At 55.9% G+C, this 27,869-nt stretch overlaps 17 protein-coding genes across 17 annotated transcripts; 8 read left to right on the top strand and 9 right to left on the bottom strand.

Moving 5' to 3' along the window:
- Positions 1-3,432: 3,432 nt before the first annotated feature.
- Positions 3,433-5,359, bottom strand: KRP23_9038 (MORC family CW-type zinc finger protein 4; the record flags this gene model as incomplete). The annotated part of the gene is made up of 4 exons (XM_067894551.1): positions 3,433-3,999; positions 4,081-4,151; positions 4,227-5,237; positions 5,338-5,359. The coding sequence occupies 4 exons, from the start codon at positions 5,357-5,359 to the stop codon at positions 3,433-3,435; spliced, it is 1,671 nt and encodes a 556-aa protein (XP_067743977.1).
- Positions 5,360-5,488: 129 nt separating this feature from the next.
- On the top strand, positions 5,489-6,073 carry KRP23_9037 (putative gamma-glutamylcyclotransferase; the record flags this gene model as incomplete). Its single annotated transcript, XM_067894550.1, has 1 exon — positions 5,489-6,073. One exon carries the CDS (start codon positions 5,489-5,491, stop codon positions 6,071-6,073), a length of 585 nt encoding a protein of 194 aa, XP_067743976.1.
- An 84-nt stretch (positions 6,074-6,157) lies between these two features.
- KRP23_9036 (ATP-dependent protease ATPase subunit HslU) lies at positions 6,158-7,606 on the bottom strand (the record flags this gene model as incomplete). The annotated part of the gene is made up of 1 exon (XM_067894549.1): positions 6,158-7,606. One exon carries the CDS (start codon positions 7,604-7,606, stop codon positions 6,158-6,160), a length of 1,449 nt encoding a protein of 482 aa, XP_067743975.1.
- Positions 7,607-7,717: 111 nt separating this feature from the next.
- On the top strand, positions 7,718-8,701 carry KRP23_9035 (Non-structural maintenance of chromosomes element 1-like protein; the record flags this gene model as incomplete). Its single annotated transcript, XM_067894547.1, has 5 exons — positions 7,718-7,759; positions 7,835-7,895; positions 7,959-8,083; positions 8,193-8,281; positions 8,347-8,701. 5 exons carry the CDS (start codon positions 7,718-7,720, stop codon positions 8,699-8,701), a joined length of 672 nt encoding a protein of 223 aa, XP_067743974.1.
- A 105-nt stretch (positions 8,702-8,806) lies between these two features.
- KRP23_9034 (NADH dehydrogenase [ubiquinone] 1 alpha subcomplex assembly factor 3) lies at positions 8,807-9,585 on the bottom strand (the record flags this gene model as incomplete). The annotated part of the gene is made up of 5 exons (XM_067894546.1): positions 8,807-9,030; positions 9,090-9,165; positions 9,235-9,276; positions 9,345-9,416; positions 9,490-9,585. 5 exons carry the CDS (start codon positions 9,583-9,585, stop codon positions 8,807-8,809), a joined length of 510 nt encoding a protein of 169 aa, XP_067743973.1.
- Positions 9,586-9,675: 90 nt separating this feature from the next.
- On the top strand, positions 9,676-10,563 carry KRP23_9033 (tRNA-specific adenosine deaminase 2; the record flags this gene model as incomplete). Its single annotated transcript, XM_067894545.1, has 5 exons — positions 9,676-9,726; positions 9,789-9,893; positions 9,973-10,193; positions 10,273-10,382; positions 10,469-10,563. The coding sequence occupies 5 exons, from the start codon at positions 9,676-9,678 to the stop codon at positions 10,561-10,563; spliced, it is 582 nt and encodes a 193-aa protein (XP_067743972.1).
- Positions 10,564-10,585: 22 nt separating this feature from the next.
- On the bottom strand, positions 10,586-11,553 carry KRP23_9032 (putative tRNA (cytidine(32)/guanosine(34)-2'-O)-methyltransferase; the record flags this gene model as incomplete). Its single annotated transcript, XM_067894544.1, has 2 exons — positions 10,586-11,464; positions 11,527-11,553. 2 exons carry the CDS (start codon positions 11,551-11,553, stop codon positions 10,586-10,588), a joined length of 906 nt encoding a protein of 301 aa, XP_067743971.1.
- Positions 11,554-11,818: 265 nt separating this feature from the next.
- KRP23_9031 (uncharacterized protein) lies at positions 11,819-13,093 on the top strand (the record flags this gene model as incomplete). Its single annotated transcript, XM_067894543.1, has 1 exon — positions 11,819-13,093. One exon carries the CDS (start codon positions 11,819-11,821, stop codon positions 13,091-13,093), a length of 1,275 nt encoding a protein of 424 aa, XP_067743970.1.
- Positions 13,094-13,168: 75 nt separating this feature from the next.
- On the bottom strand, positions 13,169-14,571 carry KRP23_9030 (CBL-interacting serine/threonine-protein kinase 17; the record flags this gene model as incomplete). The annotated part of the gene is made up of 2 exons (XM_067894542.1): positions 13,169-14,266; positions 14,362-14,571. 2 exons carry the CDS (start codon positions 14,569-14,571, stop codon positions 13,169-13,171), a joined length of 1,308 nt encoding a protein of 435 aa, XP_067743969.1.
- A 1,360-nt stretch (positions 14,572-15,931) lies between these two features.
- Positions 15,932-17,620, top strand: KRP23_9029 (Phosphatidate cytidylyltransferase; the record flags this gene model as incomplete). Its single annotated transcript, XM_067894541.1, has 1 exon — positions 15,932-17,620. The coding sequence occupies one exon, from the start codon at positions 15,932-15,934 to the stop codon at positions 17,618-17,620; it is 1,689 nt and encodes a 562-aa protein (XP_067743968.1).
- Positions 17,621-17,864: 244 nt separating this feature from the next.
- KRP23_9028 (Protein/nucleic acid deglycase 3) lies at positions 17,865-18,571 on the bottom strand (the record flags this gene model as incomplete). The annotated part of the gene is made up of 2 exons (XM_067894540.1): positions 17,865-18,200; positions 18,278-18,571. 2 exons carry the CDS (start codon positions 18,569-18,571, stop codon positions 17,865-17,867), a joined length of 630 nt encoding a protein of 209 aa, XP_067743967.1.
- Positions 18,572-18,757: 186 nt separating this feature from the next.
- KRP23_9027 (Glutathione-independent glyoxalase DJR-1.2) lies at positions 18,758-19,429 on the top strand (the record flags this gene model as incomplete). The annotated part of the gene is made up of 2 exons (XM_067894539.1): positions 18,758-18,823; positions 18,893-19,429. 2 exons carry the CDS (start codon positions 18,758-18,760, stop codon positions 19,427-19,429), a joined length of 603 nt encoding a protein of 200 aa, XP_067743966.1.
- A 109-nt stretch (positions 19,430-19,538) lies between these two features.
- On the bottom strand, positions 19,539-20,915 carry KRP23_9026 (uncharacterized protein; the record flags this gene model as incomplete). The annotated part of the gene is made up of 1 exon (XM_067894538.1): positions 19,539-20,915. One exon carries the CDS (start codon positions 20,913-20,915, stop codon positions 19,539-19,541), a length of 1,377 nt encoding a protein of 458 aa, XP_067743965.1.
- A 278-nt stretch (positions 20,916-21,193) lies between these two features.
- Positions 21,194-23,812, top strand: KRP23_9025 (uncharacterized protein; the record flags this gene model as incomplete). Its single annotated transcript, XM_067894535.1, has 1 exon — positions 21,194-23,812. The coding sequence occupies one exon, from the start codon at positions 21,194-21,196 to the stop codon at positions 23,810-23,812; it is 2,619 nt and encodes an 872-aa protein (XP_067743964.1).
- A 227-nt stretch (positions 23,813-24,039) lies between these two features.
- Positions 24,040-25,359, bottom strand: KRP23_9024 (EARP-interacting protein-like protein; the record flags this gene model as incomplete). The annotated part of the gene is made up of 4 exons (XM_067894534.1): positions 24,040-24,772; positions 24,846-25,108; positions 25,171-25,254; positions 25,318-25,359. 4 exons carry the CDS (start codon positions 25,357-25,359, stop codon positions 24,040-24,042), a joined length of 1,122 nt encoding a protein of 373 aa, XP_067743963.1.
- Positions 25,360-25,437: 78 nt separating this feature from the next.
- On the top strand, positions 25,438-26,651 carry KRP23_9023 (putative zinc finger CCHC domain-containing protein; the record flags this gene model as incomplete). Its single annotated transcript, XM_067894533.1, has 3 exons — positions 25,438-26,029; positions 26,088-26,234; positions 26,299-26,651. 3 exons carry the CDS (start codon positions 25,438-25,440, stop codon positions 26,649-26,651), a joined length of 1,092 nt encoding a protein of 363 aa, XP_067743962.1.
- Positions 26,652-26,881: 230 nt separating this feature from the next.
- Positions 26,882-27,850, bottom strand: KRP23_9022 (uncharacterized protein; the record flags this gene model as incomplete). The annotated part of the gene is made up of 2 exons (XM_067894532.1): positions 26,882-26,957; positions 27,072-27,850. 2 exons carry the CDS (start codon positions 27,848-27,850, stop codon positions 26,882-26,884), a joined length of 855 nt encoding a protein of 284 aa, XP_067743961.1.
- Between the last annotated feature and the right edge of the window lie 19 nt (positions 27,851-27,869).

Genomic DNA, 27,869 nt, shown 5'->3' with positions numbered 1-27,869 from the left:
CATTTCGCGAACCCACGCCTGAATTGCCGCCTTCTGCTCCGGGGAAAGGGGGAATTGTGTTTGGTGGACTGGTGTGGCATCTACTTCTTCAATGGTGGTGTCAATGTCTTCGTGCCGAGTAGGAGGAATGTTAGGCAGCGTGGAACGAAAAACGAGAAGGACAGGATATACAGGCGAGTTTCTCAGAGCTTGCCACGCGTCGTCTGCTTTGGAAGTTGCTGTATCCGGGGCAATGAAAAGACAGAACTCGTTGTCCTTCTCACCCAGAAGCTTAGTGATGTTCCAACGCTGAACAATTCGGGTTCGGCCTTACGCACCGTGGTGCCCATGTTGTAGGTAGATTTGCAGGGGGCCAAGTCCTTGTTGGCTGGAGCATGGTCTAACCTGCGAGGGCCGTCGACCAGTGATGCGGCGAGCTTTCTGCCGCGAAGAACATGGCGTGAATGGTAACGACTGGGCTCCATGATCACCCTCGGGTGTTGATCTTGGTATAATTAATCGCCTGGCTCAGTCGATCAGCGGATTGACCTCGACTAACCACGGCATACCCAATAGTACATCTTGTGATTCGGGCACTTCCATGACAAATGCCGTGAATTCATAACGCGGGAATCCCGGAAGCTGTACTGACAATAAGCATGTGCATCGAGACGCGACCTGGACCAAGTGTCAACTTGAGTGGGTGGTTATGCCCTTGATCTTGAGCTGAAGCATTGCAGCCAGCGAGGGAGTGATGGCGTTGAACGATGCCCCTGCGTCGATAAAAAGCAGAAACAGCGGCGCCAATTACGGACACCGACTGCTCTAGGTATCCAAATAAATATTTTTCTGAAGATTTAGCACTGCCTCATTGCGCTCATAGGCGAAGGAGTGCTGATATTCAGAGGCTGACTGCAAAATTGTCGTATGGTTTTCGACAGCCCAGCTTTGCTCGGCGGGCTGGTGCCCCGCTGAGATACCTAGTAATTTGCGCGCCAGAGCCCTTGGTCGGGCACTCTGGCTACTTGTGGCCCTTGACGCCGCGTGTGAAGCACTTCACCTCGTGGGCTGCTGCAGTTAGGCCTTGGCTCGATGGCGGTGCTGGTCTTAGGCGTTGACTCCCACCCACTCCACGGTTACGTCCTTGTTGCTGACGTCAATCTTGGCGGCCTGGGGTACCGGGTCCTGGAGAACCCGTTTGCTGCCGGGTCTTGCTCGACTTGCGGGCGTCATCAAATGCTGCGCGTGCTCGATTGTATCTTGAACACTCGTAGGGATATTTTGGCTGATGTATAAGCTGGTATCGACACGTAGGTTCAGTTGGTACAGCCAACGTTTCACGATCTCAGGGATGTTCACTGTTGCCTGCGAGAGCAGAAGCATGAATTTGGACGTGTACTCCTGCTGCGTCCCTGTCGCTTGTAGCTCGTACATTTTGTTGAGCAACTTGTACTCGAAGTCGCTATCACGGAAGCGGGCTCGAATGTGTTCCTTGAACAAGAACCAAGTTCGAGGTACCTCGCCGACTGAAGCCTTGAACTATCGGTACCACGACATCACGTCAGAACCGAGCAACGGGACCACCATATTGACGAATCGAGAATCATCACTTTCTCGTTCGGTGGTGTACGCTGCAAAGTGCTCTTCAATTTGGAAAATCCACAATTCTAAGTCCTCATCTTGCCTTCCGAGGAACTTGGGAGGGTTAGCTCTCTGCTTTTGCTGGTTGGCTCTCGACTTTTGGGCGAACATTTCGCTCTGGAACGCAGCCTGCTGCACCATGAACTTCTGCATCTGCTGCTGGCCGGAGAGCATTGCCTGCTGTTGCATCGACATCATTTGAAGGACTTGAGCCATCCTCTACTCCATCGCGGGGACGGCAGAGGGGGTTGGATTAGATGTTGAAGTGCTAGGTTCTTGCTGTTGGCCTGGGGCGACTTGCTCGGTGCTTCCACCTTGGCCTGGCATGGTCGGATCTTGAGCGGCTGGATCCAATCTGGCACTTGAGGATTCACCAGATCGAGGTGACTGTCGGGGGCGGATGTTCGAGGACTGGTTTTCCTTGTAGCGAAGGGTTTTCTTGCCCGTGTACGTAGTATTTCGTCGAGGGAAGTTGGAGTCGGTTGCTCAGAGTTTTCACTCTAATTTCGAAATTCTCACGTGCTCTAATACAGAACGGCTTTAACGTGAGTCTCTTGAGGCACTTGAGAAGAAAGTTGGAAAAAGAAGACTGATTGATTGATTGTTCAGCGTTGCTGCGCGCTGATTGCTGTAGCTATACTAAGTGCAAGGGCAGGAACGCTGAAACCAACGGAAATTGCGATCGAGCAGATCTCCGTCGAGGAAAGAGCTGTACCCTCCGAGGTCGTTGGGTCAGGAGTTGCGACGGCGTCTTGGCGGTCCACGGGATTGTACCTTGCTGAAACTGTTAGCACAGCAACAGTGCGGGTTTTAGCACAAAAAACCCTGCTGATTAACGGAATGACCCACATCCAGTTTGGGCTAAACCATGGGTTTTGTATCTTTGGTTTTGCACATTCCCATTTTGGTTGGACACGAGACTCGCTCGGGACTGCGGGCTGCTGAACGACGGACTCCGTGAGGGCAACGCTACGGATGGACGCTAACAAGAGGCTAAGTGATGACTATAGCGCTATCTATCTGCTTGTGCGTCTGTGCTCGTGTTCTTTGTGGGACCGACGACAACCTGTGAGAAGCTGCTGCCGTTGCTCGCCTTCACGGCTTGAGCGCCACTCTTCTCCATTGTGAAGATGCTTTAGCCACATTTGAGAGAAGGCTTCTGTGCCGTCTCGATGATGACAACACGTTCGAGAGGTTTATTCCTGCAGCTAATGGGGGGTACGCTCAAGGACTGCGCGGCGCTGTTGGCGTCGCGTGGCCTTGGTGTTCTTCTTTGCTAGAAGAGCGATGAGGCTTGTGGTTTGTTGTATGAGTTTCGAAGGCCCTGCTAGAGTATGATGTATGTGAACGGCGGGTCGATGGCTGTTTGGTTGTGATCTACTGCTCTTTCGGTGGTATCCTGCTGCGAAGCTTCTGGTTTCCTGACACCTCCGCGATTCTGCATGTCTTGCGCTTCAGCTGTGAGTAGGCGCTTCTTCTCGCAATGATGTAAAACATAAGGCCGCTATTAGGACCTCCCGCTGCCACGCACAGAAGAAGTTCCCGGGTCTTCTTGCTTTGAGGGCGAGTTGTGCTTGGTTGAGCTCGCGGGGTGCAGTTCGATGACGATAACCATTGCAGAAGGTATCGCAACTTTGCTGAGCTTAAGAGAAGAAATGCCTGCAGAGTAGGCTGGAGCACAGGTGGCCGTCGCCAAAGTGTGGGTGGAAAATGATGACAACGAAAAACCAAAGCGGCGACGTCGCTGTGATGGTTCTTACACTTGATCCGATTCCTATGAACGCAAACCGCGAACTATACACTTTGAGCAGTTTATGCTGCTGCTCGTCGCTTCATCTTCTTGCCACCGAAGCTCTTCTCGGAATTCGCTTTCCGCTTACCTCTTTTGCCGGTCTTGTGAACACCACGACCATTTCCACCTGATGTAGAAGGCTCGGAAGTGTTGTAGTTTGCGTAGCTTCCCTTCTTCCTCTTGGAGTCATGTGCAATGGCATTCGATAGGATGCCAAAACCGCTGCTACCCCCCCTTGACGCGGAGTTGTGGGGTGGCTCAAGGTTGGTACGTGGGAATAGCGGGCCTTCTGGTGCTGAGCAGCTAGCCAGGAGCTCGTCCCAATTCATCCAACAGGCAAAGGGTTCAGCAACCTTGTTCGGGTCCATGCCACCGATGAGAGGACGCAGCTTCAGACACTCCGTACATTGCACAAACTTACGTTCGCCATCATCGTCATTTGAGTGTGTGTACTTGTAGTGATGCGCAGACTTGTCCAGGCGCTTGCAGCGCTGAATATAATCCTGCGCAAATTTGCGTTGGCGGTACTCTACCAAATCCGCTCCTTTCATTAGCACAACGAGCTTCTCCTCTGGGGCCGCGCATTTCTGGGATAGCGAAGAGTTAATGAGTTTAGGCGCAGGTCGTTTCACTAATAAAAGGAGGTATCGCCCTTACTAGCAACTTACATTGTGCCGCTTGTCCCATCGATTCATTTTGCAGTACCAAACTGCCGGCAGCTCTGACACATTCACTTGGTCTGTACACACACGGTCACGCATTGTAGAGGTCAGTCTCGAATAAATCATATCAACGTACCGACACGATATCTTACTTGGTAGTCGACGCCATTTTTGACATTTGTCGCACTGTACCCAGTCATCCTGCTTCGTTGCAATTGGATTCGGTTTGATGTCGTCGTCGTCTTCCGCTGCCGCTTTCTTTAGTTTTTGTAGCGCAGCGCTACGTGTTTTCACAGACAACTCCGGTGACGACGGGGTATCGGGAGCAGCCGTCTCGGAACTATTAGCCGCAGCTTTCTCCTCCTTCATGGCTGCATTTACATTTGCAGACCGCATCGCAGTCGCTGCTATCGCCAACACTTCGCGTTCGTTTTGCTCATTGTTGCTGCCATCCCCTCCCTTCTCCACGGCCAGCTCCTGCTCCCTCTCCTCCTCAGAAATGAGCTGCACTTCAATGCCATAATAGTCCATGATGCCATCGTCGTCGTCAACAGGCGCCAAGCCTGGCCACAGAGATGACACGTACTTCACTCGTTCGTCGAGAGTCAAGCTCCCCGGTTTATCACCCGTCAGCGGGGCAAAATCTTCACCGCCGACTTTCACAGGTTTGTACTTCGGAAGAGGACGTCGTTCACGCGGAGCCATTACAGAAAAACTGTTCGTCTCCGTTTGACCCTCATTGTCGTTACTAGACGCCCAACCTGGCTGTTGAGACGGCTGCGTGCTTCTGCTAATAAGCGCGTCAAATAGCGCTGCCTCTCGGTCGTCGTCCTGGACAGACGCGTAGTATTCCTTCAGCAACTCCCTCTTCAGTCTGAAGATCTCTGCATGACGACTGGGGTTACTGAAGCCGCCATTGTGGCGTGGCAGACGCTCCGGCAGCAGCACCGTCGTGGTTGTACCGCCTGGGGACGTCACAGTCTTCTCCTCGGCCGGTAGTGTGGCTCGGTACGAGATCTGGCAGTGAGGGTAGAAGCGCACAAGGCGATGCATCTTGTTGTTCTTGGGTTTCATGATGGTGAAGTCCTTGAGCTCGAGCTCGCGCGGCTCCTCCGGCCGCAGCAGATACACGTCCACGGTCTCCGTCTGCGTGGGCACAGGCTCTGCAGCGAGGAAAGCGACGGCCAATCAGTCAGCTACAGAGCGTTCACATGTTGCAGAAGCAAGAGGTGCTTCTACATAGCAGACAGACGGAGCTCGCACCGTCGTCGTAGTCAGTGTCCATGGTGTTGAGCGCCGCACTGCTTCGTTCCTGAACTGCATACATGTACTTTGCTGCTCATTAAGTACGTCATGTATATATTTAACTGCATAATTTCGCTGTTCATGTGCGAATCTTCGGAAGACAAACGCAATGACCTCGAAGGAGACGAAGGCGCAGCGGACGGTGGTGTTTGTGTACGGGACGCTCAAGACCGGTCTCTACAATTACACGGCGTATATGAAGCCAGCAATTGAGCTGGGTAAGGCTTCGTTTGTTGGTGCGGCTCGTACGTCGCACGAGGAATTCCACATGGTCCTCGATGATCAGGCCTTCTACCCGTGTCTCTATCGAGCGCCGACCGAAGGCTACTGCGTGACCGGCGAGGTCTACAGTGTTGACGACGATACACTGGCAGCTCTGGATGTACTTGAGGAAGTCGATGAAGACTTGTACGCGCGCGACGTGGTCGATGTGGAGCTTGTGGCTGGTTCGCGGAAGGGGGAGGCTGTGTCCTGCCAAGTCTACCTCATGCCAATCTTCGACGACTTGCCCAAGCTGGAGCGTATCACCGACTACACAGCAGCGATGAACGCAAAATATGACGAGCTTATGGGTGACCCCCAGCTCGAAATTCTGGAGTGTATCTACGGCAAAGAGATCACCGACGCTGTGGAGGCTAAAGTGAAAGCGGGGATTGAGTTTGCAGACGCATGGAGAATGGTTGTCAAAGCGTGACACCGTGAGAGCTGCTACGATGAAGGGCCAATGCAATTACGACACTGAATCTATCCGGTCTGCATTTGACGTGCGTTACTTTGCCTACAGAATGAACTTGGACAGGTCTGTGCGGTCCAACACGTTGGAAAGACGCTGCTGCACATACTTCTTGTCGACCTCGAAAGTCACCCCGTTCATCTTGGGTGCGTGGAAAGACACCTCCTCCGTGATCTTGCTAATGATGGTAGCAAGACGGCGTGCACCGATGTTGTCCGTCTGTGCGTTCACCTGCTCTGCAATGGACGAAATCTCGCTGATGGCGTCGTCCGTGAATGTGAGCTTCACGCCCTCCGTTGCCATCAACGCACTCGTCTGCTCCAGCAGATTGTGATCCGTTTCCTTCAGGATCTTCTCGAACTCAGTAGCGCCCAGCGGTGAAAGAGCCACTCGAATAGGCAGGCGGCCCTGCAACTCGGGCATCAGGTCCGATGGCTTGGAGCGGTGGAAGGCACCGCTAGCAATGAACAGGATGTGGTCCGTGTACACAAGCCCATAGCGGGTGTTGACAGCGCATCCTTCAGTCAAAGCCAGCAACTCCTTCTGCACACCTTCGCCCTTGCGGTAGCTCGCACCGTTACCACCAGTACGACCCTGGTCACCAGCGCTAGCCAGCTTGTCAATCTCATCCAGGAACACAATGCCGTTGTGCTGCACGTTCTCCAACGCCCTCTTGACCACCTCGTCATCGTCGATAATATCATCCGCCTCTTCCGCTTCCAGACGGGGCAAGGCCTCCTTCACAGTCATGCTCTGCGTCTTGTCCTCGCTCTTAGCACCACTGCCGGAAAAGCGTGAGGCCATGAGCGTATCCAGGTGTTTCATCATGTTCTCCAACTCGGGCGGCATCTCCATCATCATGTCGGGGCTCGCCGACGTCGGGCGCGTCTTGCTCGACAGCGGTTTCAGCTGTACACGCACTTTGCGGTTGTCCGCCTTGCCGGTCGAGATCACATGGCGAAGCTCAGTCCTTGAGATATCGCTGAGCTTCTTGCGGTCCAGCAGGTCCACGAGTCGATCGATCGCGCGCTCACGAGCTGCAGCCGCGTGCAGTTTCTGCGCGGCCGCCCGCTCTAAGTTGACAGCCACATCCACGAGGTCCTTGATCATGGAGTCGGCGTTGGCACCGTAGATGCCCACTTCGGTGAACTTGGTCGCTTCCACCTTGAGGAACGGCGAGCCGGAGATCTTGGCCAACCGCCGCGCGATCTCCGTCTTCCCGGAGCCCGTGGGGCCACTCATAAGGATGTTCATGGGCGAGATCTCAGCTCGCAGCGCGTCGCTCTGCAGCTGGCGGCGGCGCCAGCGAGTGCGCAGTGCCACGGCCACCGCCTTCTTGGCCTCCTGCTGCCCCACGATAAACTTGTCTAGCGCGCGCACCACGTCCTCCGGGATGCGGTCCGCATCTCCTCGAGGGATCGTGCCGACCGGCGCCAGCGGGAGGTCCGTGGCGATGGAGCTGAAGCGGCGAAGACCCGAGCAGCGACGCAGCATCACTGTGACGTGGTGATTTTTGGCGAAAGTGTGGCGCGAGGATGCGTATGATGTTCGATGGGAATGCCGTTAGAGAGGTAAAAACGTTGGCGCCATATTTTCATTGTAGCCATGATGAACGACTCGGACCGCATGCTGCTGCAGCGCATCATGGTGTGTGCGCTGCGCTTTTCACGTAATAGAGTGGTCGGAGTGTGACTGGCGACGTTTTGGATGTGCTCTGAGCAGGCGGCGGGCGCGATGGAGGACCAGGAGTTGCGGCGTCTGGCCCGGAAGCTCACGGGCGAAGGTGAGTTGCCTGTTCCAGCTAACACAGTGCAGACCCCGTAGCTGACGCTGTGCCATGCAACAGACATGACTGCCTCGAACGTGGACCAAATGGTGAACAAGGTCGCGGAGAACATCCGACCATTTGCGCTCGACGTGCGCCGCGGCATGTTCGACGACGGAAAAATGTACCTGGCGGTGGTCAACACGGTAAGAAAGCAGAGCAGTTTACATTCAGAAGTATTATACTACTTCGAAGTAGATAACAGCTAGACGTACTGGAGTTTTGGCTGAATTTTGCTATATGCTGCTTCCTTAGAGCAACGATTCGCTCACAGCGTTCGGCAGTAATTTCAAACCCTGGGAGATTGTGTTCCTGCGCACGGCCATGGAGGAGATCGTGGAAACGTAAGAAGGACGTGCAGCCATCTTCGAATCCGCTCTACTAACTTATTTCTGCTGTTTGTGTGCAGTGAGGAAGGTGCTTTGGAGGAGGCGGACTTGTATAACCTACGCAAAAGTCCCACCAAAATCGATGAGGTGCAGGAACTACTGCGCAAGCTGACAGCTGAAAAGTGGTTTGCTCCCAGCGCTGTGCAACTGCCCACCCACAGCTACACATTAGGACCACGCGCATACTTGGAGCTGATCGCGTTCCTCCGCGACATGCAAGTGCAGAAGTGCCCAATCTGCCAGTACGAGCTGTTGCAAGGGGCGAGGTGCCAAAGGAACTGTGAGACTGTGGCTCACCATGGCTGCATCGACAAGTATGAGAACAGAGGAGTACGCTATAAGTGTCCCAGTTGTGAGAACCAAATGCGACGGTAAGCGGGAGACCTACAAGTATCTTCGGATAGCTCGGTTGGTTCTTTGGAGAAAAGCTACTCTTGAAATCTCTTGTAGTCGGTAGTTGTCCGTTTTCCTGTTGTGGTTTTAATTGAAGCCTTCCAGGCCATTACCAGTAGGGGCAACATTGGGGTCATACGGCAGCAGTGCAGCAGCCACTCTGCGGTCCTCAGCGTTCAGGATATTGAAGGTGGCGCAGGCGTTGACTGTGTCTAGATATTCCACCACGATGCCGTTCACCTTGAGCAGCTCCTTCAACTCCGGTGCAAGTCCGTGGTTAATGCGCTCTCCGCAGCCAAGCACCAAAATCTCTGCAGATAGCAATCAGAAGCCTGCATCCCAATCAAAGTGAAAACCGCGTCTGACGTACCAATCGGCGGGTTGGAGACCGTGAACACGGCGAGGTGCTCGCGTGTGATCTCCTCGATCCTCTTCGGCTTCCAAAGCTGCAGCAGCATAACAACATCCATGAGCCTCCTGCAGCAATAGATCTGCACCACTGCCTTAGCACTTACCATGGCGATCTCAGAAAACAGCGCCACTCCGCCCCGCATATTCTGCAGTCAAGACAGATATCAATTCACCGCAACGATAACGAAGCAGTAGAAACTGGAGAACAACGCACCACATCATTGATGACGAAGCCTCCTTCGTCGTACTCGGTCACAGACACTTTGGCCGTGCCATTAAGCATTTCCTGACCGTAGAAAAACAGTCCCGGCGATCAGAATAAAGCAAGATGCGAGGTCCAGTTCAGAGAGGAAGTCCACCTTGTGCATGTCGTGGCCGTAGTTGATCCATCGGCGCGTCAGCTGCGTCGTGGGCCCGCGGAGACTCCGGCGAAGCTGCAGCAAGGAGAGGCTCATATTCGTCTGTGCACCACCTCAATAGTGGCCCACCAGAAATGGGTACGCCAAAATGGGTTTGCCGAATGACCCATTTTGGTATATAGAGCAATGGTGGACATCGATGAGCATGAGTACTTCATGCGAGAAGCTCTGCTCGAGGTGAGCGTCAACAGATGAAGCTATCTGTAATCTAGATGCTCATCTTGTATTTGATGCAACAGGGCGAGAAGGCGTTGACTCGTGCCGAAGTGCCAGTGGGATGCGTGTTCGTGTACAAGGGCGAGATCATTGCTCGCGCGTCCAACCGAGTGAACGAGCTGTACAATGTAAGCGAGATAACAACAATTGGTGCTTGCTGCTAAGTGCGCATTGTAGTGGGCTAATTGTTTGCGACTGTTGCTGCAGGCCACCATGCATGCTGAGATCGTGGCGATCGAGTCCATTGCCGCCACTTACGGCGACACAGCAAAGGAGGTGCTGACTGAGTGCACACTGTACGTGACGTGTGAGCCATGCATCATGTGTGCGGGGGCTCTCGCACATGTGCTCATCAAGCACGTATACTTTGGTTGCCACAACGACCGCTTCGGAGGGTGCAGCTCTGTGCTGAATTTACACGAGCGCAGGTGAGCTACTGGGTATTTTGCTGATGGTTCCCTTTGATACTAACACATATGTGCTGCTTGGACTTTGGCCACTGAACAGTGCTCTCCCGAACAGTAATGTCCATCGTGGCTTTCCGTGCGTGTCGGGCATTCTCAAGGACGAGGCTATCACGCTGCTCAAAAAATTCTACACCAGCGAGAACCCACGAGGTAGAAATTCTACGCTCTACTAGAACGTGCTTACTTGCCTGAGGGTGATAGCTTGGTTCTAACTGCACTTACTCGCCTACCTGTAGTTGAAGATTCCAAGAAGAAAAGGAAGAAACGTGGCCCGGGAAGCGAGGAGAATGAGCCCATCGGTCAGCTCGCAACAGTTGAAAGGCATGATTGAATCTCTAGGTGATATATGTGGTCTATTGCTTGCTCTGCTGCTTCTTAAGTGCATTCGCGTACGGCGGGTTTATGGGCTTCTGCAGCGGCTCCTGATGGACATACTTGGCTGCATCGCCCTGTGCAGCATCATTTCCGTCGTCTTCATCAAGCGGGTACGATTGGTCTGCATCGTAGCCAAACACGTCGCCAGCGCCCAAAAACACCACGTCTACACAGACACCCCTTTCCGCCGACACCTCACTGGTGTGCCAGTCGTCTTCGTCTTCGGCGTCTTCGATGTACCGCAAATCCAGCAAGTTCCGCTCCATGTCCGGCACGAAATCCTTGGGCAGATGGAAATCCTGGCACACGACGAACGACTCGAAGCTGGAGTTACGACTCGTCTTGGGCTTAGCACACGTCACTTTGCTGAAGAAGCGACGCAGCTGCGCATACAGCAGCGACACCTCCTTGCCTCGGAAAAGTTTGGCCACGAAGGTGCCGCCATCCTCCAGGATCTGTAGGCTGATGTTGAGTCCTGCGAGAACGAGCTGCGCCTGGAGATACTCGTCCAGATCGTGCAGACCCAGCACGTCGGGGGCGCCGTCACTCACGACGACCTGCGCCTTCAGGCCACGGAACTGCGCCACGATCTCGTCAGCCGTGACCTTGTGCGTGATGTCGCCCTGCAGCTGTACGACGCCGTCCAGCGGCGCCATCTCCATGAGGTCCACAGCGATGATGGTGCTGTCTAGAGGAACGTGTTCGGCGATCACCTGGCTCCACCCACCGGGGGCCGCGCATAAGTCCACGACGCGCGTGGCGCCGCGTAACAACTGGAACTTGTCATCCAGCTGCAGGAGCTTGAAGGCCGAGCGCGCGCGGTAGCCCTGCTGCTTGGCCTTGCGGTAGTAGATGTCCTGCGGAAATTGCAGGTGAGCACGAAGAGAGGCCTACGCCCAGCAGAGAGAGGGAGACGCACCCGCTTGTCCTTGGACGTCCTGCCCATGCTGATGGAGTGGAGGCGATCGTCTCAAAGGGATTGTTCCGCCCTTCGATGTGCAGATGGTGACGAATGTGGCAGCAGTCATCGACTGTCCAACGTCTACTGTGCAAGAAGCATTATACTCTCCAATTGAGGCCCTGTGATTGGCTTGTCCATATAAGCGACGCTTACAGGACGTCAACTTTGAGAAACGTCGCAGTGCACCCAAGACGGCGCCGACTTGCTCACCAGCTGCATTCTGCTATTCACCACCGTGACACCACCTCCCATGAGCTACTCACACCCGAGCCACACCAACTTCCACGCTGGCAGCGGCACCTACTGCTACCCTAACGCCGACGGATACCAGCCGTCGTCGCCCTACGCCTCGTACACCCGGTTCGTCCAGCCGCCAGTGCTCGCTCAACCGCCCCAGGACGTCCCGTACGCCGTGCCAGTCGACGCCGCCCCCATGGCTTCTCCGCCTCCAAACGCGATCGACTACGCGCGCCCGCAGACGTGGCGCAACCTGCCGCAGCAGCAGGAGCGAGGAAGCCACATCGACGACGCGTCGAGCTTCAAGTCGGAGCCCATGCAGCGCTCCGAACGCTCCTCCAGCAACGCCAGCAACGCCAGCCTCGACAGCACGCAGCCGTCGACGTACAGCGACGTTGCCATGGCGGCCAACGCTTCGGTGGCCGCTGCTGCAGTCGCCCCAGGAGCAAGCTTTGCTTGCGAGAGGAGAAGTGCATCGAGTGCGACGTCCAGCGCTACCAGAAGCAGCGTGGATGCCGCAGTGGATACTATGTGGGGAGCCCGCCGCGCACGGGAGAAAGCCGAAGAGGAGGCTGACCAGAAGTTGCTTGATGCCGTGTGCAAGGCGTCGCTAGCTGAATACAACGAGCGCGAGCGAGCGCTCAAGGATTACGAGTCTGTGACCTCGCAGAGGTCCCTGGAGCACCAGACGTCCTCCGTGGCGTTGCAGCAGGCGAAGAGTGAGGCCGAGCAGCGCAAGCGTGCAGCAATGCAGACCGTGATTAACAGCAAGACGCGTGCGAGACAGATGAGCGAGAAGGCGCGTGAAGCCACCTCGCTCTACGAACAGAAGAACAGCGAGCGCCTCGCCAAGCAGGCCGACGTCGAAACGCTCAAGCTCCGAGAGGCGCAGGAGGCCGAGCTGCTCGCTATGCAGAAGCGCAAAGAGGAGGCGATGCGCAAACGCACTGAGGCAGAGCAGAAGGCGCGCGACGCTCGCGAGAAAGCAGAGGCAATGCGCCACCAGGCGTTTCAGGCTGCGTCCAAGGTGCGAGCAAACTCGCGCCGACAGATCGAGACTCAGCTCAGCGTGGAAGAGGACCAGCGTCAGCGAGAGATGCAGCGCAAGCTGGACGAGATTGAGAAGAGCAAGAACCTGGCTCGTCAGCGAAAGGAAGAGGCTGCCAAGAAGGCGGAGGACGCGCGTCGTCGTGCTGAAGAGCTTCGTGCGAGGGCGGAACATGCCCGAGCTGGACTTGAGGCCAGCTTTAAGTCTGATGCTGCTGCGGCGCCTACCTCGTCGGCGTAATACTTTAATATGAAGAAGTTGTAGCAGTTAAATATATTTTAACTTTCGCGTTGCCTTACCATTGAGCAATAGCTGTCATACGCCAGCTTCGTTCTCCAAGCTGGAGAAATTCGTGGGCGACGAAGGACGGCGCTTGATGACGTCCTCAAGACTCGCGCTCGAGCTGTATGTGCCATCTGAGCCGCTGGTGCGGCGACAGGAAAGAGAGCGACAGCGAACGTCGTCCTCGCCTTTGTGCTTCGAGCACAACCAGTCTTCCTCCACCTCTGTGGTGATTGATTCCTCTTGATTGTTGGCAATAGAAGAGTCGTCCTCGGGCGAGTCCTGGAACCAGCCATACGACAGCAAGTCTGTGACTGTGGGGCGCACTAGCGGGTCCGTCACGAGCACTGATTTCAGTAGGCCTTTCGCCTGGTCGGAAATGTGCGCAGGGTAGTTGATGCGATTGCGTGAAACATCGCGGCGCAATCGTTGGAAGTCCGAGTCATCGAAAGGTGCACAGCCTGTTAAGAGCGCAAAGATGAGCACACCCACACCCCACACGTCGGCAGGGCCCCCGCGGAAACCCTCACGACCGGCTTCGACCGTGGCGTGGAGAAAAAGAATCTCTGGGCTGCAGTACAGAGGCGTGCCACACACCGTCTTGAGTGGCTGCTCAGCGTAGGCCACCACCTCGGACAGTCCAAAGTCAATGAGTTTCACTTTCAAGTCGTTTGTGATCATGACATTCTCCAGTTTCAAGTCGCGGTGAAAGAGGTTGCGGCCATGGCAGTACTCCAGCGCCGACAGCAGCTGCCGGAACACGCCAGCCGCCTGGTCCTCGGGCATTTTTCCGTTCTCCAGCAGATGCTCGAGCAGGTCCGAACCCTCCACGAGCTCGTGAACGATGCAGATGCGGTGCGACGTCTCGAAGGCGCCCAAGTACTTGATGATGTTGGGGTGGTCCAGCGACTTGGAGATCTCGAGCTCCGACACGAGCTTTAGCAGTCGTCGACGCACGCGGTGCACGGCCTTCTCCGGCACGTACTGACCATCGGCCACCATGGAGCGGCGCGCCTCCACCATCGCCACCTTGTCAAAGACCTTCACCGAGACACGCTGACCCGAGGTGGTGTCCACGGCCTCGTAGACCTTGGATGTCGCACCGGAACCCAGCATGCGGCCGAATGTGAGCTGCAGAAAAATCAAGTCGCAGGGCAAATCGTCAGTGTCTCTCCATGCGTCACACACACCTCTTCTACCAACAGTACGCGGTGCTTAGTACGTACGCGTTGCTTGAGCTGCTCCTCGCTCAACACGTCGCCGATGAGCGCGCGCAGTCGGTCGTCGATTGACAGCTTGACCGGCTTCTTGTGCGTCGATGGCTTGCGTCCCAGCGGGGCGTGGACTTTGGCCGACATCTGCGGCGAGCCGCGGCGCTCGTTCAAACAGAAGAACGACGCGTAGCCGCCCACGAGCGTGTCCAGCATTGACGCCATGATACGAGTTCCTGATCCACGTGCGCTTGCTCTCCAGGCCGCAAAATGCAAAGTGAGCAAAATGGAACCGACACGGCGCGGGCGTGGATCCGCGTGCTATTTTTAGCCAATCGGAGCTGGGATACCGCGCATAAAGCGGGGTCACTCATTAGGGCTGGGGCTTAGACGGGGAGGATGAGTTACACTGTGGGACCGAATACCTAATGCCCACTGCATCATAATCAACATTACCGGCTGTAGCAGCTTTGACGGGCACCTATGGTCATAAATCTACCTGGACGCTGCACTGCACGGATGGAAGGTCATCACTTTATACAGTCATCGATCTCAGCGGGGGAGCTAGCAGTTTCGTCAGAGCTGCCCCCAACAACCACGAGAAAAAGGAACCAAGCGGCGCTGGCAGCTTTCGCGTCGGTGACGGCGGGCATTTCAACACGGCTGATACCACGGGCGTGCCGCCGAGAAGTCGTCGCTAGCGCGCATGCTGCGGTGCAAGCGCCGTATCAGCCAGGCCCTTCTCTCGCGATCGACGCGAAGTGTCATCACTCCGGGCTCAGCATGGCGTGCGCGAGTGCCCAGAGGGTTCTTTTTTCGAGACCTGGGACGACTGGCTGCCATCGTCCCAGCTGAAACGAGGTTGCTGGCTCGCGGCAAGTCCCGAAACGCCCCCCCCCCCCCATTTCCAAATTGAATGCCCATCTACCATCATGTCAAGTGGCTCGCCCTTGGCAATTGTCGAGGCTTATACAGTATATACCTCTCTCGCGTTCATAACGACCAGTCAGCGGCTGACTCAGCCAGAGCAACGAGTCTAGCAGCGCCAACTTGGTGTCACCAACTATAGCTACGACGAGCTGGAATCCTGCTGGCGCTGCAGCAAAAACTTGCGCGGGACACCTGATTATTTGCGGAATGATGGTAGTAGCGGTGTCCTGAGTTGGTGTTGCTTGGCTCGTTGGCTAACCGTTATGGCATCAGCCTCGACAATTGTCGAGGCTGCCAAGTGACACGCTTTATACTGAGCTCAGCTGCGGGGGCGGGTGGCAAGCGGACCCAGCACTCTCGCCAGGGCCGCTTGCAGGAGCATGTCGCTAACGGCGCGTTGAATGCGCATATTCATCTGTTACCATTCGTGGTGCACTGCGAGGTATCATCTCGTGGTTGAACAGCTCTGTAATAAGAGTTAGAGCATATCCAAAGGCGATGGCTACCGGTTGTCATCGGGCTCTGATGATCGCACTGCTCAAGGTTACCAGAACGTCTCCATTCCGATCGAAAATGGGCAGTTTGACCTGGTTATGCTCGTTGCCAGCGATTAAAGACGACCCAATTATTAACTTAACTGACTTCTCTCGAGACCATGGCGGACACTGCTCCGCCGCTCCTGGCGCCGTCGCCCGAGCCAAGCGCCGGTAGCTTCACGAGGCTGCCCGTGACACCCATGACGCCTCGCTCGCCAGGCTCCCCCTCCGCCTTCTTCTACCACACGGCGTCCACCAATATCGTCGTCCTGGCGCCGCCGTCACCGAGCGAGTCCAGCGTCTCGTGCTCCACCTCTGCGGGCTCATCGGGCAGCTTCAGCTGCTGTATAACCGCCAGGCGGTGTCTGCGCATGAACGTGGTGCAGCGTGTGCTGTCCGCGCTGGTGCTGGTCCCGCTCATCACAGTCTTCCTGTGGCTCTCGCCGGCATTCGCCACCGCCACATTCTGCACCTTCGTGACGAGTATCTGCTCCTACGAGTACGCGTGGCTGCAGCACCGCATCTACCTGCGCGTGATGACCAAGATGAACGCTTGCGAGCCACATCTAGCGGCCAACTCTAGCTCCGCTCTCGACGGAGAGAGCACTCGGTTGTCCGACAGCTTCAGTCGCAGCACGAGGAGCGAGAGTGGGGGTAGCAGAGAGGACAATGTAGCAGCAGCAGGTGGGTACATCGATCGAGGACGCACTGCAACCAGCATCAGTGGCGAGACCGTCCAGTCCTCGCCATTGACACCTCCGCCCCCACCCAGAGCGAGTATCGCGTCTCCACAGCTAGAGGACGAACCTCGTCAACGAAGACTCAGCCATGACAGCAACGTGCAAGACGATGAAGATTATCTGCATGACCCGAGCTTTTCAAACTGCGCTGTGTCAAGAATCGCCGACAAGTTCTTCCACCAGAACGAGTGGATTGCCGCGTTGGTCTTGTCGGCGCTTACAACTGTCGCTACCACGTCCGTGTTCCTCATCTACGTGAGCCATATCCCTGAGCTGCAGGAGAAGCAGTTGTACAAGCTGCGGTGGTTCTACAGCATCGCCACGGACTTCGTCGCCGCCCTCTGCGCATTTTCCACGCCGAATTGGAGGTACGCCTTCATCTGTCTCGTCGAGAAGGCAGTTTTCACGCTGTTGACCATGCACTCGACCGCCTGCCCGATCAATCGCTTCCGTTGCGGTGTATCCTTGGAGCCGGCTCAGGTATTTCTTTCCGGCGTGGTGGTCATCGTGTTTTTTCGCCTGCAAACGCGCACTTCGGGGCCCGCCACTTTCCTGCACATTGCGCTGGACATGCTCGGCTATCTGTACATCATCGGTAGCCTCTCAGTCATTGTGGCGTTTGTTGACGACGAGCGACTTGAGTCATACCGCAAGCTACTGATCGTGCTGCTCTACGTAGTCTGGGCCTCCGACACTGGGGCATATCTCACCGGAAAGCTGCTCGAGCGCTTCCACTACAGCTACTACAACCCGTTGGCATCACATTTGTCCAAGAACAAGGACTACGAAGGTACACTGGGAGCAATTTTCTTTGGTGTTACCGCGATGTTCATCTCGTCCGATCTGCTTAGTGTACCAGGCTCCGCGGTTGCACAAATTGGATTCACAGTGCTGGCGGTGATTGTGGGGCGGCTTGGAGATTTGTTTGAGAGTTTGCTGAAACGCGCTGCTGGTGTAAAAGACTCGGGGAAGCTGATTCCCGGGCATGGTGGTGTATTGGACCGCATCGACGCGCTCATGTTTGCTTCGCTTGTGTTCGCGCGATATTACGCTTCAATCGTGATGTGACGTCAGGCGTAGGCATCTCCCAAGCAGCGCGCACGAGGAGCCAGCAAAGATTTTGTCGTGAATATATTATCCAGCTCGCTGGAGGCTGGTTTGAATGGGACTTTAGTGGTAAGTGCAATGCAACGTGTCGTTGAAAAATAGATTGCCACGTACTTCGAAGTACTACGTTGTACATATGACGTGCTAAACGGGAATGCAACCACAATTCGGCGTGAGCCGTGCACACAAACGCGTCACGTCTTGGTTACGGCCAAGGGTACAGAAGCTCCTTGGCAGCTTTCTCAGCTGCTCGCTCTCCATTCAACAGCTGGACCAACTTCAGCGCAAACTCCAGTACCGTTCCGGGGCCTTGGCTCGTCACGCAGCAAGTGTCGACAACAACTTCTTCGTCGATGAACGCTAGGGTCATTTCAGACTCGTGGTTTAGCGAGCAAGTAGCGCGATTACCAAGCAAGCCGTGAGGGCTCAGCACAACTGCAGGTGCCGAGGAGCTTGCAGCAATCCAGCGCCCAGCTTGTTTCTGCCAGAGCAGCATCTTGATCACCAGGTCCGAGTCGCGCACATGGCTGACTCCATCGCCCTGGTCATGCATACATGCCATCAACAGTGACCAGTGCCGTTCAATTCTGAACTACCGATTTCCAATTTGCTTCCTACCCCAGGAATCACGATCAACTCGAAGTTTTCGAAGCTGCACTCTTCAATAGGCTTTTCAGCCTGAATGTGCAAGCCGTAGTTGCCCATGACGATGTTGCCCTTCGTCCGCCCGACCGAACCAATGATAACATGAAGACCGCCGCGGATCAAAACGTCGGACAGTGTAAGCGTCTCGAGCTCGTCGCTGCCGTTTGCCACGACAATCAAAGCTCGAGGCTTCACATGAGGTAGCGCCTGAACTGGGAGATCCTCGTCCTCCAGCGCTGTGTACTCGGATGTTCCACCCGCCATCATGGTTGCCGCTTCCAAGATCAATTCCGTTGTGGGCAGAGAACCAGGGCTTCACACGTAACTTGAAGACCGTTAGGCGAATTAGGCGAAGAAAATAAGGCGTCTGGGAGCAGCCATAGTGAACTTCAACAAGAATTTCGCTCGGATATCGGGCGATCACACTCAAATTTGTCGTCAACACCAAAAAACATGGCCCGAGTTGCGCAGGCTATCAGTGAGATCGTTAACCCGAAGCCCACGGCGCTTGTTCCAGTGGTAAGTTGAGACTTTGAGAGAAAAGCAGGTTTGACTCGTGTGTTTTCTGACGAACAGCTATGAATGCAGACTGTAGGGAGCGAGGAGATCGAAGTGGCAGCTCTTTGCGCTCTACTTGCTCGTGGTGGCGTGCGAGTGACAGTTGCAAATGTCGGGGGGTATCTCCACCACATTGTCAAGTTGGCCAAGGGCACCGACATCCAGGCGGACAAGCCGATCGATTTTTGCGTGAATGAAGACTATGATGTCATCGCAGTGCCCGGTGGGCCAGGAGCAAGGACCTTGGGTGCTTGTCAGGCACTCACGGCGCTACTGAGGGAGCAAAAAGCAGCGGGGAGGCTGTACGCCGCAGTTGGTGAAGCCGTTTCCAACGTGCTCTACCACAACGCACTCGTCGAAGGGCCTATGGCTGGTGTCCCTGATGACAAGCTGCTTCTGGGTGATCTGTACTCGGACGACAAAGTGGTGATTGCGGAGAACTGCGTGACAAGCGAAGGTCCTGCCACTGCCATCGCGTTGGCCTTGACGCTGGTGGAGCTGCTTCGGGGCGAGAAAGTGGCGCGCGAAATCGCCAATGACATTGCGTTCAAACCAATCAAGAAGTGAAGCTTGAGAAAACAGCAAGGCTAGTGAATGAGCAAAATTATGAGAACAATGTTTGCTGGATGGAGAGCTGTAGCTGAAGGTAGCTACCGGTAGCCTACGGCGTTGATACTTACTTTTTACTAAACGAAACACGAAGAATAGGGAGCGTTAGCGCTGCTTGCAATGAGCCAGCTGCTTGATCAACTTCAAATGGTAACTTGGTTTTCAGAAGATACTTCCCCGGCACAAAGACCGTCAGCACGGAATTTGTGAGGTCCACAGCAATTCGCTCCGACGCCGACTTCATTTTGGGCACGAGAATGGCTGCGACGACCTCATTTTCTCGTTGGCCAGGCAACAGTTCGAATCGAGGAGTCTCCAGTTGTGAGCTTTCGATTGCAGGCGTAGCTACCTTCGTTTGTGGCATCGGCGCCTGACTACCGTTTAGGGCCTTGCACCGTGATGCTTGCTCTTTTGTGAGCACCATGCCTTTGTAGAAATGACGGCCCAGCTCGTCTTGCAAATGGATATCCAGCTCCATATCCAAGCGCTTCTGAAGAGAGGCCACATCACCAGGAGCTACATCGAATCGTCGAGCCTTGTCGACGCCGCGTATGACGTACAAAAAGCTGCTGCCTCGCGACCAGGCCGTGTCTCGCTGCCCTACTTCGTGAAAGTGAGAGGCAGCACTGAACGGGTTCTGCTTTGGTAACAACAGCATATTGGCCCCAATAACCCTTGACTGCACTGCAAACTCTCCGTTCATATCAGCGTAGTCGTTTGCACAAGTGAAGATTGCTGGAATCCTCGACTTTGCGATGCGGTGGAGATCGGGCAGCCAACTGAAGAGCAGCTCGTGACGGTGCGAGTCCACAAAGTTGCCGAAGCCAGTGTTGTACCCGACAATGACCGACGTCTCAGACGTGCAGTCGCTGAAGTGCTGAGAGTCCTGAAAGTCTCCAAAGGTTCCTCGGAAGTGATACACCGAAAGATTGTCCGGTAAATCCTCTTTCACTGTGCCTGCATCTCGCTCGTCGACTTCTGGGCCGATGAAGAAGAGCGTGACTTTGGCGTTGGTGTACAAGGCGGCGACCTCGTTCCAGTAGCCGGTGATGCGCCACACGCGCTGCTCCGCCTTCTGGGACGCGCCCACCACCAGCACACGCAGCTCCGAGCCTGTGCAGAGCTGCAGTAGCTGCGCCACATGCAGCAGCGTGACGGGGAAACTCAGCGCGTCCAGCATCGACGCGTCGTACGTGGCCGTGGCCACCAGGTCCACGTGTTCATTGGGCGAGCTCCGAGACGCGAGAAACTCCTTCCACCCGGCGGAAAAGTCCACGGCGTGTGACGGGAACGGCGGCAGGTGTGGGAACGCCTTGGACTCGAGCCAGCGGAAGGTGCCGCTGTACATGCCGTCGCCGCGCGGGTCCAGCTTGAGCTGCGACACGACGGCATCATCTACCGGTTTCCTCTCAGCCAGGCGTTGGTGACGTGACTTCTTGCCCATGGGAACTTACAGCTGGCGACTAGCAAGAGCGGAAGTGACCGTCGAAAGGTCGCACGATCTTATGTTAGTTTGTAAAATTACGGTTCTAAGCGTATACATTTCTCAGATGTTTACGAAGACGCATTTTTGGCCAGTTGTATCGCGTCTGGAGAGGGGGAGGCCCAAAGAGCCTTCCCAATAGCCCACGAGCTCAAGCGAAGAGAGATCGTCCCCTCCCCAGCAGACACGCCCGTGTGTGTCGAGTGTCGTCTCGTGCGTGTCGTCGTCGGTGGTGCACCATGGCGGACATGAACCGTCGCAAGGGAGGCGTGCGCTCGCAGCAGAGCTACATGCAGCAGGCGGCGGCGTCCCAGCAGCAGCAGCAGTTCTCTCCCTACCAACAACAATTGCAGGCTCAGGCTCAAGCGCAGGCTCAGCAGAACCCGTACCAGTACCAGCAGTACCAGAAGCAGCAGCAACAGAGCAAGGCCCCAGGCTTCCACCCCAACAGGAGCGGAGGATACCGCAGTGCAGCCGCCACCGCCCGCCCGGGAGCGCCTCCCACGGCCGGAGCCAAGATGGGCATCAAGAGCGGCATGACGGTGGAAGATCTCAAGCGACTCACTCAGAAGAGGATGCAGCAGTCGTCCAACCCAGCCACGCCTAAGGCCACTGCGCCCGAGGGCTTCTCCTCCTCACGACCGGCCACACCCAAGATCAACATGGCAGTTGTCAATGCCACGTCCACCCCAGCAGCGGTGGCCACGCCGCCGGTTATCCCTAAGACTGGCATGTCGGTGCAGGAGCTGAAGCAACTCACGGCGATGCGCGTGGCGTCGCAGAATGCTCCAGTGCACGCGAGCGAAGTCACTGGACTCGTGAGCAAAGCGGTGCTGAACAACGCCGCCAAGTCGCACTACCGGGACAGTATGCGCAGCTCGCTCACGCCAGGAAGCACACCCAAGCGTTCGCATCACACACGAAGCAGCAGCAGCACCCAGTTCGGCAGTGCACAGTACGGCGGCTTTGGAAACCAGACCAGTGACCTTAGTCGCAGCCATGGACCAAGCGATCTAAGTCGCAGTCATGGCCCATTGAGCTCGGGCATGTCGGGAGATGTGATCCCCGTGCGTGGCCATCGGAGTCGTTCGCGCAGCTCGCAGCTGCCGAACGTTGACTCGTCCGTGGACAACATGCCCATGCGCTACTCGTACACGAGCGGCCAAACGCCGGAAGACTACTTCTCTACGTACGACTTCGGGGGTGGTGGAAATTCGACTTCGTCGCAAGAGACGGACCCTGGCCGCGGCAGTTTCGACGATGCTGTCGCCTCTAGTCGCAGCGCACTGTTGCAGTTCCCAGAAGATTCGTTTCCTCCGCCACCACCGATGGATGAAAGTGGTGGGTTTGTTTCTACAGCACTGCCGTCGTGGTCTCCGCCTCCGACACGAACGAAGAAGCTCAACGCCTCCGCAAGCAGCGGTGCTACGTTCTACAATCAGCAAACTTCCTACTACAACATTGCGTCGAAGGATGAATCGGCCTCCGCAAATGACAGTCGGGTCGCTGCAAATGAAACGCAGGACCAGAATGCCGTACTTGCGCCGCCACCTGGTCTCACGAGACGACCGTCAATGACGGTTCCCTGGCAAGTGGCTGAATCTGTGCTTAACACTCCGCAAACCAATACTGGTCGGAAGAAATTGCTTGATTCGGATGCTGATACCAACTCCGTCGGCCTTAACACGTCCGCTGCTGAAGCTGCAGCCCAGCTCACGGGACTCTCGCTTCAGTCTTCAACGCGGAGCCGTGGCAACTCAGGTGCACAACCCCCGGCGTCATCGTCTTCGGTGACTTTATCAAGCTCGCCGTCCAGTAGCGGCAGTATTCCCCAATCTGGAGGAGCAAGCGCTGCTCGTCGTGGCAGCTTCGGGAATGCTGCCGAGTTCTTCAAGTTCCGTCGACGTAGTAAAAGCCGTCTTGAACTTGCGCGCGACTTGTCTTTTGGTGACAACGGTGAGCTGGGAGGATACCCAAGTTACGGGACAGCGGGCGCGATGCCTGGCATCGCTGAGCGTCACGGGGACGCCGAAGATGGGATCCACGAGGATTCGGCCTCAGATGCGAGCTCATCTACTTCAGCCAATGATGAATCCAGCTCGCAGGACTACACGGATGAAGATGTTGTGCAGGTGACCGGCGGCTACGACGATACAGCAGAAATCTCGGGCAGTTTTGTGTCCTTTTACAATGCTTCTCGGCAGCAACAGGGCGGGCTTTCAGCATTATCGATCCCCCCTCCCCCCCCACCACCTCCTATGACGGATGACGAGGATGATGCTTCTACTACATCATCGACAAAGGGCAACGGCTTGCCTATGATGAGCCCAAACGGTGCGCGCCTGCGGAAGGTAGCGGAATTGGCCCGACGGGGCAGTCTGAGCAGCGAAGACAAGACTCGCGCTAAGGATGAGATTATTCAGAGCTCTCTGGGAATTGGCGCGAACAACGCGGCGCGCCTGCTAGCTACTAAGAAAGAAGACCGAGGTGACCGTGTGCCAGCTACCGCTCCGTCGATAATGGCGCCGCCCGGGTTCCCTGGTATGGGCAGCTCCGTCCCCCCACGCACAACGCCGAAGGCCTCCGGTAAGAAAATGCTTGCACCTGGATCTGGGATTGTGCGTAGCAGTACAGCAGCGCCATCGAGCACCTCTTCTGGTGCTTCCGCCGCTCCCGGGGCTAGTCCTGCTTCTCAGAAGACCGCTGTCGCTGGGAACAGCTCCTTGGAAGAGCGACTTGCTGCCGCGGCGCAGAGAGTAGCAGATTGCGTTGGCAAGGGTGATATGGCTGGATTCCAGCAGGCTATGGACGAGCTCGACTGGCTTCGCAACGAGGCCAGCAAGCTTATGCGCGGTTGAGTAAAGTTTGACGTGGAGCGTGAGGTGCGTGAAGCAAGCGTTAGTAGAGCAGCAGCGAGTAGCAGAAACCAACAACAACAACAAAAATTCAACGGTGTAGATATCGAGCGGAGGTGGGTTTTCCGGTCGACAGACGACACACAGACAGCAGGTCTCCAGGCCCGACGTACGAACCAGCCATAAACAACAAGACACACTAGCATGCCCAATTCACTTTGCCTTGCACACTAAAGCAGAATTTTATACTTCTCCGTAGATGGCACGTGGTTGATGGCAAGACGGCCGTCGTACGACACGGAAGCGAACATCCACGCATCTCCTCCGGCGGCCCATCGCGCGGCGTACACGGCATCCTCATGCTCTTCAACACGTCGAATCAGCGTGTCCGCAACAGCGGCCCCACCTGCCGTCTCGTCCATAAGGTCACGCTCATCCAGCTCGACTAGCGGCGACGACGAGATGGAGGACACTCGCCACAGAGCCAACGTTGCGTCCGAGCCTCCAGTGAGGACGAGCTGGTCGTGCTGCGGGTGATAGCATGTGCTCCAGACCCAGTGCGAGTGCGCTCCAAGTGCCAGCACCGGTTTACGAGCGTAGCGTAAGTCCCAGAACTTCAATTTGCCGTCGTCTCCACCGGTCGCAAGCGCGTAGGGCTTGTTTGGGTTCAAGTCGAGCGAGAGCGTCGCACTTGGGTGCGCGTCTTCTACACTGACGCTGTCTTGCTTCGCTCGAAGGTCCCACGTGCGTACACTGCCACCCAGTGCAAAGGTCAATTGCGACGCGTGATGCGGATCCCAAGCCAGTGCACAGACTCCTCTCTTCGTGGTGCCTCCGAGCATCGACACGTCCAGCTCCAGTTTGTCCTGCGCCTCCACGTCCGCCGTCATTTGCCACGTGCGCAGAAGCGTCTCATGTGCTGACGCGAGTGTCGGCGTGTCGGCCGTCGCATCCCACGCGACTCTAATTCACAAAATCACACAAACAGCTCATCAGTTGCAGCTCAAAGCTCTTCATCAGCTGATCCGCCGCTTACTCAGTCACCGGCAGTTTCTGAACCGGGAAAGCTGCTAACTGCGTCAGCTCTTGAGGTGCAGCAGAATCTTCTGCGTCTTCCTCCACAACGTCCGGCACTCTCCAGAGCGAAGCGTCTGCCGCTTGTCCGCGCTGCTTCCCGACCGTCACCAGCAGCTGGCGATCCGTCGGACTTGGCGCGAGACTCCGCACTTCCCCTGGATGGACGAGCACCTGCCGCGTGATGACGTCGCTGGCGTCGTCACGCACCTCCACCATGTGAACCTAATAGCAGGAAATAGCCCTCAGCGAATATATCTCGGGACCACATAAGAGGATCTTCGTACCTGATTGGGCTGGTTCAAGGTGCTTGAGCCCACGAAGAACTGCGCACGCTCCTTCTCCGCCAGTACCGGCGCTAGCGTCCGCACCTGCTCTCCAAGCAATTGCATCAGCCTCTAGCAGCCTCTGGATTCACACAGAGCCGTCCGCACCTTAGCGCCGAAGCTCAAGCTGCATCCTCCGCCGTAGTTCATATTTGGTTCAAATGACTAATTTGTGGTCCCTCTATTTTTTGGCCACCTCACAAAATTAGTGTCCAATACTTGCCGTAGATGTCGCTCAAGTTCCTGGGCCAGAAGAGCTGGCATCCCGCCAACAAGGCCAACCAGAAGCGCATTTGGGTGGCAGAGCAGACGGCGAGGGAGCATGAGGAGCGCGAGAAGGACAAGGCCAAGGAGGTGCGCAAGGCCAGGGACGCGCTACAGGCGCAACAGGCCGCTGCCGATGCGGGAGACGCCGCCGCTGCTCGCCGAGTGGCCAGTCAGCAGGTGAATTTCCTATACGCGGCGCCCCCAGGACTCCCAGAGGCCAAAGAAACGAAGGAATATCCTCACCAGACGCAGCTGCAGGAGGACGAGGCCGTGAGGGAGTTCCGACGCAAGGCCGACAGATGCGCAGAGCCGCAGCGGAAGCTCGAGAGATACGTGGGCAGGAGGGCGGACGAGACGCTCACTATTAGGGACCAGGTAGAACGATTTCCGATGCTCAAGGACGCACCGGTGCAAGGCAAATACACAGAGTCCATCCGCGTGAACTTCAAGCCTGTGGGGGTCCAGCTACGCAATGTGCGCTGCATCAGGTGCGGGCAATGGGGGCACCAGAGCGGAGACAGAGAGTGCAAGTTGAGAGACCAGAATCCGAATGGTGAGTGATTTCTTGTTGTTATTGGGGGATGTACGGGAGGATTCTGATGGTGGGGTAGATGCTACTAGGCAAAGGTGGGAGGACCCGGTGACGGAAATCAACAAGCTCAAGTCGGCGAAACAGGACCTTGAGTTGCGACGAGCGGCTTTGCCGTTGGAGATGCAGGAAGGAGGAGAAGAGTTTGAGATTTTGCAGTCGGACGATGGTAAGAAGTCAAGTTCGGCTATTTGTTACAAAGGTGACGAACTGACCCGTGGTTTTGGTAACAGATGAAGCGGAGGATGCGTATCTAGCTAGCTTATCGGCGAAACAGAAAAGGAGATTGCTGAAGAAGCTTAAGAAACAGTCTCGTGTTGCCCGAAGTAGCTGCGATGGCGATGGCGATTCAGAGTCGTCATCTCATCGTCACCGCTCCAAAAAGAAAAAGAAGCACAAGCGCAGACATCCGCACACGCATCGTTCGAGAAGTCAATCAGAAGACGAAAGAGGGCCCAGAAAGGAACACAAAGACATCCCTCAGCGTCGAAATGCGTCGTTGTCGCCTCGACAGAGCAAGCACAGCCGACGTTCACGGTCACGGTCACAAGATAGAAAAGCTCAGCGTCGGGATTCCAAGTCGTGAAAATGAAGATTGATATTGTCGACTTCAAGACAATTCCAGCAAGATAATCCAAGTGTTCACAAGGCTAACAAGGGAAAAAGAAGTCGAAACTTGTTCTGACAAGCGAATGAAGCTTCAGCTGCCTACAACTTGCAGTCAACTCGACATGCTACGGGACTGGAACCCCCATAGCGGAGTGCACGGCAATAGAAACGCGGGCAGTAGCGCGAGGAACAGCAGGAACTGCGCTGTTATGCACTGGTGGCGCCGTAGGTGGCACCCGCGACGCCAGCCATTCCCGAAGCCATACCCGAGGCTGGAGGACTGCTTCACTCCATGCGCGCGAATTAATACAAGACAGCAAGTACAGACAGGCACACAGAGTTGCACGCTCATTAGCCATTCTGCTTAGTCCCAATACGCAACGCAAGTGCGGCTCACCTGTCCTCCATGAGAGCCTGACAAAGATTGATAGCCAGCACAGCAGCAATGATCGCAGCTCCTTGTCCAGCGCTCGCGCGCACAGCGATGTCCGCGCATTCCACGGAGCTTGAGAAATGCACGTGTTTGATGGAGACTGCGATGAGGTACCAGACGATAACGAGACCACTGATCCAGTCTTGCGCATAGCGTGAAGTCAGCAGTCCCAGCACAACGACAACGCTGAGGTACGAGACATAGGTTGCGAGACCTAGGTAATCGTGATCCGAGTGCTGCATCGACATCGCCAGCTCCGTGAAGGCGACAGTCGTAACCCAGGCGAAGTACATCGAGATGGGGACTTCGTTGCACAGGTACAGGATCCAGTCAAACGGCCCGGCCTCGCGCGCATTCCGATCGTTAACGGCGTAGATGTAAAGCACCAGTATCGCCAGCCATAGCGCGAAGATGATCACGGTGGACGCGTACACATGGCTCCAAACGTACAAGAACACCCAAATAGTGTTGAGGATGCACGTCAAGCCGAAGCACAAGCGAAGCTGCGCAGGCTGGTTGGCGTCGGCGAACATCGAGTAGCGTGGTGCAAATACGTCCACCGATACAAGCACAGCTTCCGACGCGTAGACGAGAATCCACAGCACAAGGGCGTAGCTTGCAGGGGTGATCAGTGTTTCGTAGTCCCGCGCTACTGACACGAACTCCTTGGCATATACGATATTCACGACAGCTTGCATCACGAATAGCGCAGCGTTGATGAGAGCAAACCAGGTTCCTTCCATGGTGAATGGTACGTCCGAG

The sequence above is a fragment of the Phytophthora ramorum genome (genome assembly GCF_020800215.1).
Source record: "Phytophthora ramorum isolate Pr-102 chromosome Unknown Phyram_PR-102_s0007, whole genome shotgun sequence".
Taxonomy (NCBI): domain Eukaryota; phylum Oomycota; class Peronosporomycetes; order Peronosporales; family Peronosporaceae; genus Phytophthora; species Phytophthora ramorum.
Note: the sequence above shows the minus strand (reverse complement) of the source record. Positions and strands in the feature narration are given on the sequence as shown.